This window comes from Perna viridis, chromosome 2 (genome assembly GCF_037379345.1).
Source record: "Perna viridis isolate PV_CMFRI_1.1 ecotype Kerala chromosome 2, ASM3737934v1, whole genome shotgun sequence".
Taxonomy (NCBI): Eukaryota; Metazoa; Mollusca; class Bivalvia; order Mytilida; family Mytilidae; genus Perna; species Perna viridis.
This window is the reverse complement of record NC_142446.1, coordinates 10,635,553-10,650,313: the sequence shown is the minus strand read 5'-3', so window position 1 is coordinate 10,650,313 and position 14,761 is coordinate 10,635,553. Positions and strand designations below refer to the sequence as shown.

Sequence of the window (14,761 nt, the reverse complement as noted above, 5' to 3'; positions counted from 1 at the left end):
GAAAAATTTCCGGTATGAAAAATCCGGATGGGTGGTCTTGTGAACCCGGTTGGATATTCAACTGAACGTTAATTGCATTTTACATTCGATCAATCAAGTAATATAATTACAAATATAATTATGTACACAGTCTAAAAGATAGATTGCTGATATCATTTGGTAACATATTTGTCGTAGCTGCTAAATTTACTCCACACAAGAAGAGTAAAACCAGTACTTTGACTTTTTAACCTGACACTGTCACACACAGCGAATGAACCTATTCAAAACACGAATGACGCGCGATGTTGCTTTATCGTACATATCTGCATCTTTTGGTAAGAACAGACGTTTAACAACTTATTCACTGTATGTTTTATTAACAACTTAGCCTCCATGTTACTGTGTAGTACTTAATTGTTACCCGTTTGATTACATCGAATTCCAAGAATGTGCTTTATATAACTTCATGATTTGTTCCAACTTTGTCCATTGGAATAAGTATAGTTTTATTTCTTGTGGCTAAATTTGCATGACAAACCATATAATCATAAAATGTTAAATTTCCTTAACTTGAAGATTTCAGGTTGAACGGATCAGTTCGACTCGTTCACTGGGCATTTCAACAACGGTCTGCATAGCCCTTTTTGGTCGTCCACTTTTTGTCATTACCGGGGTAAAGCAAGTGTCGAAAATATATCAGGATGAGGCGGAAACTTCGACTGCATTTTGACGCTGATGCGGACATAAAGAATTTATTACTTATCATCAGTTCCTGTATCTTTAGTTTCAACACTTCCAACAGAACTACATTTGTACCCATACTCCAACATTTTATAATTCTTCCAAAAATTTCATTCTGTTCTGAAGTTGTTCAGTATGCTATGACGTTATAGTTGTGATTTTCTGATTTAATAATTGTGCTTTTCGGAATTTTGTTCATTGTGCTGCAGCCCATGGGCTGGGAGGGTCCATTGTGACCAATCAACTTAATGGCGATTTTCAAGTACCTTAATTTATACCTCGCATTACCGAATAAATTTGTCTCCAAAAAATATTCACGAATTTTTTCAGTATAAGCCTATATTTGCAGCACACTGGGTCAAAAAGCCAAGATATGTGTAACCCATTTGTTCGAGCGTCTAAGTCTTCCTGGGACAGCATGTGTAAAGAAGCTAAAAACATATAGGTATCACTTTGCCATTGTACAAAGAAAGTTGCTGTAACATTTAGTTTAGAGTAAAAAGAGAAAAATGTACTCCTACCCTACCGAAAAATCGCTTAAATTGACATATTTTCCATTGTCAAAACCCTAGAGTATGTATGTTTCAGTAAAAAATTGCTTATTTGGTATTTTCTGTTTAGTGTTTTCACAATTAATACTTCTGGGGTTCTTTAGATGACTTGTGACAAGTTCAGAATTTCAGAATTTCTTCTATAGCACCCGTTCTTATATTTTTTTTCTTCAAAATATCGTAGTATGAACAAGCTTTTGTGTGATACTGTACATTTATATAGTGTCTAATCTTTGAGATCAGCCCAGGTAATGAATATTTGAACTTTTTCAAGTCAAGTTAGGTGAAAAATTGCCAACCCTACACATGAAAAAATACCTGAACATAAACCAAAATGTTTCTAGCTTATAAAGGCACATACATACAATACACATGTTGGGTACCATTGTTTTAACTATCGATGTATCCAATATATCTGTTCATTTCAGGCGTGTATTTTTCAGTTTCAACGCGACAATGATGAGTTTTTCACAAAAAGAGGAATTTTCGGAATTTCACATTTTCTTTCATTTCACCGTTTTTTTTTTTGTTTTGTTTTTTGTTTTTGTTTATGACAATTATTTTTTTGCCGACCCTACACCCGAAGTAAGCTGGAGCATAGTATTGAATAATATGTAAAAAAAGACATATTGGATAAAAGTGTTTTGATTATCGATGTATCCAACATAGCTGCTCATTTCAGTTGCATATTTTTCAGTTTCAAGGTGACAATAATGAGTTTTTCAAATATTTTCGAGTAAATAGGGGTCAAATATGCCACTCCCCCACAAAAGTTTTGTCCGATTTTGAAATTTTCAATTGATTTTCAAATTTTGTGCTATATTGTATCCAAACCAGTTGCTGTGTCCATAATAAACCGTAAGTCCCTATGCTTAAGTGTGTCAAAATTACACTGTGTGGGGCAGGGTGGCCGATGTCAACACCGATGTGGGTTTGATCGAGCCCAAGTGTTCCGTTTTCTAAGCACCAACCCTAGCCAGGAGGTTTCACCGATTTTCAGCTTGGAATATCGGGCTTTCCTCCTCTACCAGCTTTTTAGCCTGGCGACCATTCGGGAAGCTCACCGTAATTAGCCAAGCGTTCGTTAATCTCGTCGTCGGTTAAAAAAGCTCTACAAAGCTTGTTAATTGTTGTTTTGTACACGCATGTGTAGTTTCCGACGTTAAATAAAACTTATCTTTACCACACTTGCCAAAACTGTCCAGGGTTCGACCACTGTGGTCGTATCATGCTTCTATCTACGAAGATCTTTATTCTACGTCGTTTAGGCAGGAACATGTAATGCGAAGTTCGTATTATATGTCCCTGGTTGAGGCAATAATCCTAAATTTGTGCTTATTTATTTTCAAACTTATACTTTCTATAGAACAAAGTAAATTAACATATAAAGGTAGCAATTTTTTTAGTCAGATTTTATTAGAATTTACCGTAAAAAGTGACATACTGAATTCGACGCTACAAGTTATGGCACGAGAAAAACGACTCAATTGCAAATTTTGCATCATTCGATAGATTATTCAATTATCTACATAATAAAACCAAGAAAAACTCGTCATTTCATGTCAGAATTTTCGAAGAAAAAAAATTAAACTACATAACCCTATAGAAAACAGACCTCGGTTACAAACAAAATACTCATTCACCACATACTAACACTATAATACTCATATTTTGGGCAGTTATGATTAAGATAATGATGTATATTTATAACTCTTTAATATGTCTGTATTTATTTACATACATTAAAATACATGTGTACATTTCGGAAGTTAGGAACGGACTGAACAATGACACATTCTAAATTTTTGACAGGGGGATAATAAAACACTTAAATCTACTTAATTAAGACGTTTTTTTTTTCAGCACAATTACAAACATGGATATTAATAATGGATTAACTGTTCATCAAAATTTGGTTCTGATTGGTCAAGTAGACGCAGATACAAAGTTATTGACACCAGACTTCAGGTACTTAAAGATAGATTCCAACAAGTACTCATCAGTGTGACAGCCTACGCAATGCAGCTTCCCACCTACTGCACTTAGATTAATTGACTTTGTAGAATTGTAATTCAAAAATTCAGTGCTTATATTCTTTATATTGCTTATTGTTATGATATATCATAAAATTGTCAGTTATTTTGTTACTTGTTGAATCAATATTAAATTGAATGATCTGATATTATGATGATAAAAAATAAATATTTAATCTTGACTTAGTATTTACTTATGATTTTTTACAGGAAAAACATAGAATGAAATTAGTCTTCATTTACATACTTACACTGAAATGTATATATATATATTTTAAATTGAAAATTTATCTTCACATAAAACAGAGAGAATATAAGGATATATTCCTGATTTAATAGTTATTAATTTATTTCCATTTGAAAATTAATAATATAATCCACATAAGAAAATGGTCTATCTACATACACAAAACATATGTACAATACCTATATTCATGCATAAGACTATACAATTTTATGGTCAGTATACCCTTTGTCTTTTTTGTTTACTTAACTAAATTGTTAATTGGACGGATTAAAAGTGGGAGAAATAGGATTAAACCATCAGAGAAGATATTTGAATAAACTAACATTTTAAATAGCAAAAAAACATCAAAAAAAGGGCAATAACTCCCTCCAACATTGCTTAACAGATGAGAATGAAAATTTGACAAGATAGATCTCATCATGCTGAACACTTTTACCCTGTCAATTTGGGTAAACATAATGGTTTTGGAAGAGTAATCAAGGGAACCAAGTTTATAGCGGTAATCAAAAGAATGTAATCCAGGGACAAAGACCTGACATGGAAAACAGACATACACAACAAAGAACATACAGTAACTAAAATCATACATACAAAGTAACAAAAGCAAATGAGCAACTCGGACTCCACTAAAAACTGGGAACATGGACCAGGTGCACCGGTAGGGTAAGCGTCCTCTGCTTTTCTAGAAACACCTGCCGAGTTGCTCATAAAAAGTCAAGTCCGGGGTAGACAAATGAGGAAAGGAAAACTATGACCCGTTGAATAAATCAGTTTTCGTGGTGCAGATGGATACACTGTAACGATCCGCGAGTTCATGATGACGACCATAGAATTTCGGTAGTGATGACTTCAATCTTGTAGCAACATTACCCTGTTCCAGAAGCCTATTTGTTACAGTTCTAGTGCGATACAAAAAGTCTGTGTAGTTTCGGCAAGCTCTGGCATAACGTATGGGGATATACACAAAAAACTACTGTCAGATCCCTATGTTCTATTTTTAGAGTGGCCATATTCTTCAACGGATAAAAAATCCCCACACAAGTTCTATGCAAGACAGCCCAAGGAACATTCATACCAAGTTTGGTTCCAATTGTTCGAGTAGTGTCAGAGTAGAGTTTTGACAAATTGTTAACAACAAGATGCAAATAAATGATATTAGATTACATGGCCTCCAACCAGGTAAGCTATAAATGAAAAATCTGTGATTTTTAAAAGTTCATAATGTACACTATCAATGATATATAGATTTAATACAAGTACTTGCATATGTGATTTATTTAAAAAAAAATGTGTACCAATACATCAAGGCATAACAAGTATAAGATTTGTTTATAAAATACATGAAAAATATTAATAACATATAGGTTTATATACCACATAATTAATCTCACATACAAAAAGCACTTGGGCAATGGAGCACTAGAGGTTACAAAAAAGTTATTTCAGTACACTAACAGAGTTAGATGCTATTTTACATCATCTTACATACTATCTTAAAAATATGTTATCATTGATTCCTATTCCAATAAGTCACAGTAAGTGCAATGTCAAAATAAAAGGCCCACACAGTTTTAATGACCTCAACAATTAACTGTCAAAACTAATTTCAATATGATCTCTGTCACACAATTATATGAATAACATATTCACACAAAGTATCAATATCATGGAATTAGTTTAAAAATTGCTTTTTACAAGTGATAAAGTTGCTGCAAGACCATTAATATGAATGTCTGTTTATAAAATAAACCCTGTCCCAAGTGAATATTGTTAAAATGTTCATTTCATCACCGGCATGGCTAAAGGACTAGCTTTAGTTGACAACTCTGCATCATCAGATCTCCACATCTGTGTTATGGTCTTCAGTTGTGTGTAGAAGTTTATACCCTAAAATAAGAACAAACATCATTCATCACCAATCAACAGGATTTTATTTAAATCAAATTTTTAATCTGTGTACTGATACTGAAATATTTCATATGGAATTTTGAGAAAAAAAAAGAAAAAAGAATTCACAAATTTCAAATTGATATAATAATGTCTAACACTGAACATTTGGGACAAATGTGGACACTTTATTCATACAAAAAAAATCTTTGTCTTACCAATACCATGTATCTCCATTACTTTTGGGGAAGATGCGGCATCATTTGTGCTGGGAATTCAAAGGAAAAATTTCTTATCGTTTTTAACATGCAAGTAATGTAAATGTCAACAGCGGTTAGTGAGACTCAAAAGTCCCATAACTCCTACATTACAATTTAATCAAAATAGCTGTATTGTATGAACAACTATACTTCATTAAAATACTTTGTACCAAATATAAATAAATCCAACAAGCAGTTTCAGTGGAAATGTGTACACAAGTGTTACAGATGAACATGACCCAGACAGAACGACTGAAAGACAAACAGACAGAAGTCATTACAATATCCAGATCACAATCAACAACATCGGCAGAAATTGAGAAAATATTAGATACTCACTGCTTTGCCATAAAAGTTCTGGTCACCTTTGAATGAACCCCTTGATCCAGTAAATGAAAACATAGGTAAAGGCACTGGAATAGGTACATTCACTCCAACCTGTAAAATTTATAGTATAATTTAAAATCAATACCAAAATTCTCTGCAGAACACAACTGGACATGTGTTGAATACTGAACAGTAGGGCAAGCATACTCTATTGCTGAGCTACACAAAGATTTTATTTTAGACCTTGATTGAATGTTTGACATAGTATTCATTGCTGACAGATTGTTAATATGCATTAAGAATAAATGGACCATATTTTATGCTTCATAGGGTGTAGGTTGATGCAATTTGCAAATAACAAACCCTGAACAGCGGAGCATTCATTGGCAATGTGATCTATATCTGAATGTGGATTATGCTCACAAATATTTGACACAACACAGTCATAATGTGAACGTCTGACAAGCAGATATTAAAAACTTTTTTCAGCCCTAGGAATTTTACTTATTTCAACTTAGTTTCTCTATATCGGCATCATTTTTAGCTTTGAGCAAAACATTGAAGAAACTAGAAATACTGTGAACATATTAATAGAAAATACTTTTATTCAAATAGACTTGTCAACATCATTAAAAATACCATATTTTGGTGTGTATAGTGCGCATTTGTGTATAATGCGAAGGGTGGTTTTTCCTTTAAAAGTTGATGCAAAAAACTTTATTACTGATGTATGTAAGTATGTATTGTATGCAGTGAAAATCGCCTAACTTGTTAGAACCACGAAAATTTCTGACCTTTTATTTTTCAATAGAAGGACCCATTTTGTCTGTTTTGTGTACTTATTTCAATAAAGAATATTGTTTTTGTTACTTTTTGTATTTATCTGCTTTGTCTGTGTTTAGGTGTATTCATTTACTATTCAGGTAAAAAATGCGTAACGTAGACAATAGCTGAAATTGTAAGCTTTGACATATGTTTTGATTACCTCTGAAAAGTTTCTATCGAGAGTCATAAATTTCTGAAGATTGCTAATTCAAGAAGAAGGACTGTTTTTACTACAATCAATTACGGGGTCTGAGCAAACAATGCAGACGGTCATCAAATGGAAAGCGTGTTGATAGCTCGGCCAAGCGTGATAATGAGATGCAGAATTTTCTCCGATGTGTATCGGGAGTACATAAAGGGTTTATGTTTAAAATTAATAGTTTTTACTTTGAATAAAGATTTTGGTATTAGAACACTGAAAAAAAAAATGAATAAAAAATAGAAAGTTACCCTTGGGTACCGCAGTCACGTGAAAAAAGGAAGTCAATATTCTCAAAAAGTAGAATATCCAATAACTATGAAATAGAGTCCAATACAATGCGCAAATTACGATATTTTTTTTTTGGAACAAACTACTTTGTCCAATGGAAATATTTTGGGGCTCCATGTGCAATGTACCCAAACTCTAGACTTTGTATTTAATGATACCAAATAAAGTTCCTATTAACCTTCAAATTTTCGATCCCAGAAGATAGGAAAGAGATTTTGACTGATAAGTGTGTTATATGGAACATGTTTAACACATTAATTGCTTCTTGACACATTACTGCATGAACTAAATTCCCTAAAAGCAAATTCATTACTAAACATCTTTCAAGGACAAAAAAGAGTCCCTCAATATTCAGTTGATTTAGAAAAAAAAATTATTAAGCTGAATAATTGCCATAAACATACTTACTGGTTATAAAGAGTTATTGAATGATATAAAATGAATTACATTTAGACTTTATTTTTTGTGTAGTGCTCAGAAATATTATGGAAGATCCTAATGTGAAATGGCGACATAGGGTTATTTAATCCTGAGGGATATAAAAACCCAAAAAAAACTCTGGACTGAATTTTATAAAACAAGGAGACTCTTAGATTGGGAATGAAATACCTGTCCCACATCAATGTCCATTGTAAATTTCCTGGCGGCAGCACCATTAGTAGTAAATATGGCTGTTCCGTTACCATATGGGTTAGAGTTGATCACATTAATTGCATCATCTAATGTGTCTACCTCCATACTGACTAATACTGGACCAAATATCTCTTCTGTGTAACACTTCATCTCAGGCTAGTCAAATATAATGCAATAGGTTCCTTAAATCTCCAGTTAATTATAGTGAAGCAAAAAGCTTTAAATACCGATATATTGCACTTTGTGATGCAAGTACCAAATTTTGCACAATTACTATTTATACATTAGGTTTACATTTTAGAAACCCTATTTTTATCAATTTGTGCCATTACCGGTATCTAAAGTAGAATTCAACCATAAGATTCTCATAAAAGGTTAAATTATGATATCTTAAAATTAGAATAATACAGAAGGTTTAATGGACAAATAAATGTCAAAAATATGCATATAACGATATTAAATGATGTTGAGAAAATAAGGAACACTCATTTTTGGTGGTTATAAGAATCAGAAAACCCCCAAACAAAAAAGTGCTCTTGATTAATTTCAAAAAATTTTAATTCACTTGTTAAATATATATGTCTTCATTCAAAAGCACAGTTTCATTGCTGTACATGAATGTGTTTCACTAAAACTTCATACAATATTAAGTAAAATTCAGACAAATTATCGAAAAACTGCTTATTTTAAGAGAACATAGTCTAAGAGCACATATGTCAATTTTTGTTAATATTTATACAGAAACAGCCTTCTACATTATCGCTCATTCTGGCAAAATATTGTAGTTCAAAGCCTGCATTCTGTATTTCTGGATTCGTATAACCTCTCATTTTCATACAAATTCATTAAAAACTACATTTTGTAGGGCTGACCATTAATTGAAAGATTTAATCTGAAAAGGTTTAAATGATATTGGTTAGAAACTATAAAAAACATTATTTTTTGCCTTTTGAGTCTCATAACTCTTAAAAGCTGTTCTACAAATTTGACCCATGAAACTTTTATAGGCCTTATTATAAAAGATCATTTCATCAGTTGCAAGTTTCTTTCTATCTATGAGAAAAAAAAGAATACACAAAGACTAAAGAATAAGAATAAGAATATTAATCTTTCACTGCCTCACTGTTATGTTCCATGACCTGTATCCTATCCTAAGCAAAACTATTTAAACAGCACCTATGCACTTCAATACTGTTGTGGCAAAAAGTTTCTAAAAGACCAGCAATACATACTTTGACATAGTGAAGGATAGTTGGACCAACAAAGTTTCCATTCTCATATCCTTTAACCTTGACATCTCGTCCATCTAACAACACTTGAGCTCCCTCATTTATACCACTTTGAACCAGATCGCATACCCTCTGCTTAGACTCTGGTGATATCAATGGTCCAAGATCAGCATCAGGTTCAGCACCTGAATTACATTATATCTTAAAATGTACCTCATAAAAGTGCTACATGTAGTATATTTTTGATCAATTCAATCTGAACATCCCATAAGACACTTTTTGTCCAGATATCTATAAATAACTTAAATTGACAATAAGTATTTTGGATTAGCAAACATTCTTGCAATTTTAAAACATAAGTGAGCACCTGAAAACCTCCTATCTGCTACAGTACTTAAAATATAAGCCCCTGTAAAAATAACTATTTTTTCATCTTTCAAGGGCAAAAATTCCTAACAAAACCTTACCACTTGGATAGGGCTGATCATAAAAACAATCAATAGTTACCTTCCATTCTTAAGTGATAGAAACCCTCCCCCCCAAAAAAAAACCAAACAAACAAAAAACAAAATAAACAACAACAGCAAAATAATAAAATTTGTCCTTTCAAGGGCAATAGCTAAGGAGGCATTTTACAACTTTGACACATATGAATCTTTAGACAGGCTGATTCAAAAGGATCTTTTCATTAATTAAAAGTTTCCATCCATTATGATTTCAAGATATTAATTGGCTAGAAACTGCAAAAACATTTTGAATAGTTCTTATAAGCTGTTCTACAACTTTGACTTGACAGAAACTTTCATATGATAAGAATCAATTAAAAGAGTAATCAAGGGAACCAAGGTTATAGCGGTAATCAAAAGAATGTAATCCATGGACAAAGACCAGGCATGGAAAATAGACAATCACAAAAAAGAACATAAAGTATCTAAAATCATACATACAAAGTAACAACTCGGACTCCACTAAAAACTTGGAGCACAGACCAGGTGCACCAGTAGGGTTAGCATCCTCTGCTTTTCAAGAAACACCTGCAGAGTTGCTCATAAAAAGTCAAGTCCGGGGTAGACAAACGAGGAAAGGAAAACTATGACCCATTGAATAAATCAGTTTTCATGGTGCAGATGGATACACCATAATGAACCACGAGTTCATGTTGATGACCATAAAACTCCTATAGTGATGACTTCAATCTTGTAGCAACATAACCTTGTCCCAGAAGCCTATTTGTTAGATTTCTAGCGTGATACAAAAAGTCTGTGTAGTTTTGGCAAGCTCTGGCATAACATGAGTTGTGATATGAACACTCCATACGCAGGTGCTGAAGGGATATTGCCACAGATGAAAGGAAAGTTGACAATTTTGAATGAAAAGTCATCATGTTTGTCGTAAAGTTTGGTCAATAAAAGTTTCCTTATGGTCATCATCATCCTTTCAAGGGCAATTACTCTGATCAAGAGCCATGCTACAACAATAATAATTCCCATGAAGACTTCTGAAGACTTTTCATAATTGTTTATTAATTTCCATGCCACTTAAAACTCTTCTTCTTCATACGGATTATTTTATAAATTGAATCTATCATGACTTACAAGATATTGGGTAATAACTACAAATAACATAACTTATTGACTTAATAGGGCAAAAATTGTATCAAGGAGTCATCCTACAGCATTGCTCATGTTGCAATTTGGACAGGCCTTATCATAAGGATCAATAAAAAGTTTGTTTCTATCAAATCTGATTTTCTCAAGATACTAACTAAAAACTGTGAAAAATATCATTTTTTGGGGTTTTTTTTTTTGCCTTTTTAGGCTTACCTCTAATAAAAGCTTATTGAACAAATTCAACTCGGTTGGAAATTTTGGAGAGCTCTTCAAATTGAAGATGGAAGGTCTTTTTTTTCTCTACCTCTAATAGATTCAGAGATTTAAATGTGATTTTACCACTATGTTCTATAAATAGACCTGATGGCCATGTTTTTTGTCAAATAAACAAAATGGACACAAATTTTTTTTGAAGTAGACATCTTAGTAATGCTGATGACCAATTTTGGTTACAATCTACTGAGCAGTTTGAAGACTTTTGACATGTAAATGATGAAAACAAAATGACCACAACAGACAACAACGGAAGCAAAGTGATGACATAGCTCAAATGGACTATTGGTCCAGGTGATCTAATAAATGGACTGAAGGACAGACAGGTCAAAATAGTATTTCCATGGAGAAGGTTCCACCATACCTGCATTGACTTTTAATTTCTTGGCCTTCTCTACTAGTTCTGGAATCCATTCTTTAGCATCACCAACAAAAACAGCTGTAGACAATGCCATACATCTCTGTCCTGCTGCACCAAAAGCAGCACCAATCAGCTGTAAAATTTACTTCAACTTTCTTTAACAAGCAAATGGACATCTATTTGTTAATTTCGTGAAAAAAAAAACAGTTTCTCTGAGCTGCTAGAATATGTATCATGACGCCAAAATTATTTAAATACATTTTATTTTCACTATAAATAGTATGTACAATGGATACTCCACTAACAGTTTACCTGATTGAGTGTGTTCTCCTTATTAGCATCTGGTAAGATCACCCCATGGTTCTTTGCACCCTACAGAAAATACATTTACATTTTCTAAATCTAAAGTCTTTTAAAAGAAGATGCACTAACACTGAGCATATACATAAGAACAAACTAGAAGCAGTAGATGTCTTAGTAATATTCAATCAAACACATTAATATGATAGCTAAAGGTCTATGTGCTACAAAACATTAATAATTCAGTTTTAGACTGAGCAATGTCATGGTTCCTTTTTTTTTTTTAACAAGACTCATACATGTGTGGACCTGCATCACTGTCATATATTTGTACTTAAATAAGTATCTTCAATGTGAATATAACACTAAGAAAAGTAAAAACTATTGTGCACTACAAAGTTCCTAATGTAATCTACTTATAATGGCTTATACTGCTAAAAAAAATGGCTAAGTTCAACAATCAGATTTGTCCATAATATGAAGTGCAAATCTTCAATATGAATATATACAAATTTTAAATAATATTGGTTAAATACTTTTTGAGTTTCTGATAACACAAAGTAGGTACCTCCTCTCCTAAGTGTGACGGATGGATGGAGTGAAGTGGCTACTTGACCTACTTTCACTATAAATAAAGCAGGTGCAAACATATATTGGAATTAAGGAACCTTATGGAACTCAAGATTATTCATAGATCTTGTATTAGATTTGTAGTGCCAAGAACAGACATTTAACTTCAATATTTTCCAAGTCAAATAAATCTTTTTATTGTTTATAACATCTAGAAGATGGTGGTGTAAAGAAAACATTCACTTCTAATACATGGAAGATGATTGTGTAAAGAAAACATACCATGTTTGACTGTACTCTCTTCCCATGTTTTGAGCCTCTCTCATAAATATAACTTCCCTAAAAACAAAGATACAGGATTGGTATTTCAGATTTTGTAAAACAATACCTTAATACTGACATACAGAATTTACACTCTTTCATGTCATGTCTATTTCAGACTGGAAACTGCCTCTGTAAGATATATCAGATGTATTGGAAATTATTCAAGATATCTTCATTAATAAATGAGATATCCTTGTTAACCTATATGATACTTCATATACTGTGGTTATATTATTATTTGGGCTATCTAGGTATGTGTAACATCAGTGTAAATGTTATTCCCAGTTGTTTCCATCCCTCCACAACTAAACAGATGTTGTAAAAAGGGCCATTCGGTAAACCTTGGGGTTTTACATCTTAGTACAACTTAAGATCTAGCAATAACATCTAATTTTTTTATTCAAAAATTGTTTGACCTACCTAAACTTTAAATTTACTTATAAACAGGGAATTGAAAATGGGAGTCATAATTTCCCTACAGCTATGTCATATGTGTAACTTCTATTCATTACTAAAATTACTTCTGTCTCAATTGTCAGTGTTGTGAAACATTTAATCACAATAAAAAACAAAACAAAATGACTGTCTATCAAGCTATTAAGGTTTGGCTTTGGAAAAAATTAAACTGGAATAGCAGAGAAATAGTCACTTCAAAAAAACTATTAATCCACAAACCACAAATTCAAGTACCCAACGAAATGTTATTTTCCTCTACCCACAATAATTAATACCCATAAAATTAAATAAAACCACAGTATTAATATAAGATATCTCGAATATTATAAATAATATCTGATAAAAGTGTACAATTAAGACATCTTATATATTATATCATGAATACACTTTCAAGAGAGATATCTCACGATATATTAGATATCTGAAATATTATACAATATGCCTGATGTGTTATATAAGATAACTAACATAGTATTTAAGATATCTGACATATTATATGAAATATCTTTAATGTCAAATAAATATGAAATGGCCTGTGATAAATGATACCCTACTTTTCATTAACAAGACAGCTGATGTAGACTGGATGCCAAAAAAATATGGCATCCATAAAGAGAGCTTTCATTAAAATACAAAGCCCCTTAGTGATTTTTCTAGCGCTGGTCATTTCATCATTGACGAAAGATTTTCCACAATGACAAAAATAAATCAGGCCTCATTTCATCATCTGAAATCTTAGAAAATACAAAAAAAAACATAAGAGTTGTAAGCCCCAAATTGGTTCAAAAGGCAGAAGTAACAGATTTATTATCCAAAGCTAATTACAACCTTCAACATACGTAAATTTTGTTTAAACAATCACATAACTTGCCAATTACACTGATCAGGTATGTGGAGTAAATGTCATCACTTGACCACTCATGCATGACTTTACATGCACATGGTTGAAGGTAAATAAAGGTCAAATGCTGATTTAAATTCCGCTTACAAAAGTTCCTTTACTTCTGGTTAACAATGCCTCAAAATGACATTAAAAATCAACTAAAATTTATTTTTGTACATCAAACTTGAGTATAAACCAAACATGGCTTATTGGTCACCACCTCAATGTCAGGGTCCATAGAAATACCCAAGAATACCCCAAAACATTACAGAATAATCATGATAATTATAGAAAACATACATGATATGATATCTTTTAATGGAAATTTAAAAAAATATATATATTAAAACAGTTAAACTGGTCAGTTCCGACAGACGGCCACGAATTGTCAATATGACAGATGGGTTATATTGCATCCAGCACTTCTTTGTTCTCATTAACGGATCAAAGGCTGTATTCTAACTATTTTCAGGTTTGTGTAGATTTACATAATAAAAGTTATTTTAACCGTTGTACTTCTACTATGTTTTCTCTTTAATATTTGAAGTGTGTTCAGCCATGAGATCAGTCAACCGTGAAGACTTATATCACCTAAGTATATTCAAATGAGATCAACAGGTCAAATATCAACTGAAATACCCCCACTTATGTGTGTGTTTTTTTTAATTTTTTAAATATACCAAATAAAGAAAACAAACCCCATCTGAAACATGGAGTGAAAAAATCCCAAGGGTACCCATTAATGTTCGTTGACGATGAACACCCTAGACAATAATAAA

General features: G+C 32.3%; 1 protein-coding gene across 1 annotated transcript in view; it reads right to left on the bottom strand.

Annotated features, from left to right (window-relative positions):
- Positions 1-4,811: 4,811 nt before the first annotated feature.
- The window catches only part of LOC148623605 (putative methylmalonate-semialdehyde/malonate-semialdehyde dehydrogenase [acylating], mitochondrial), a 32,275-nt gene continuing 22,325 nt past the window's right edge, over positions 4,812-14,761 (bottom strand). The window contains exons 9-15 of the mRNA XM_088565536.1: positions 12,602-12,658; positions 11,762-11,821; positions 11,453-11,582; positions 9,209-9,390; positions 7,953-8,132; positions 6,041-6,139; positions 4,812-5,441 (exon numbers count right to left, since the gene is read on the bottom strand). Coding sequence (XP_088421662.1) covers positions 5,334-5,441; positions 6,041-6,139; positions 7,953-8,132; positions 9,209-9,390; positions 11,453-11,582; positions 11,762-11,821; positions 12,602-12,658 — 816 coding nt within the window. The 3' untranslated portion in view covers positions 4,812-5,333. The remainder of the gene's footprint in view (positions 5,442-6,040; positions 6,140-7,952; positions 8,133-9,208; positions 9,391-11,452; positions 11,583-11,761; positions 11,822-12,601; positions 12,659-14,761) is intronic.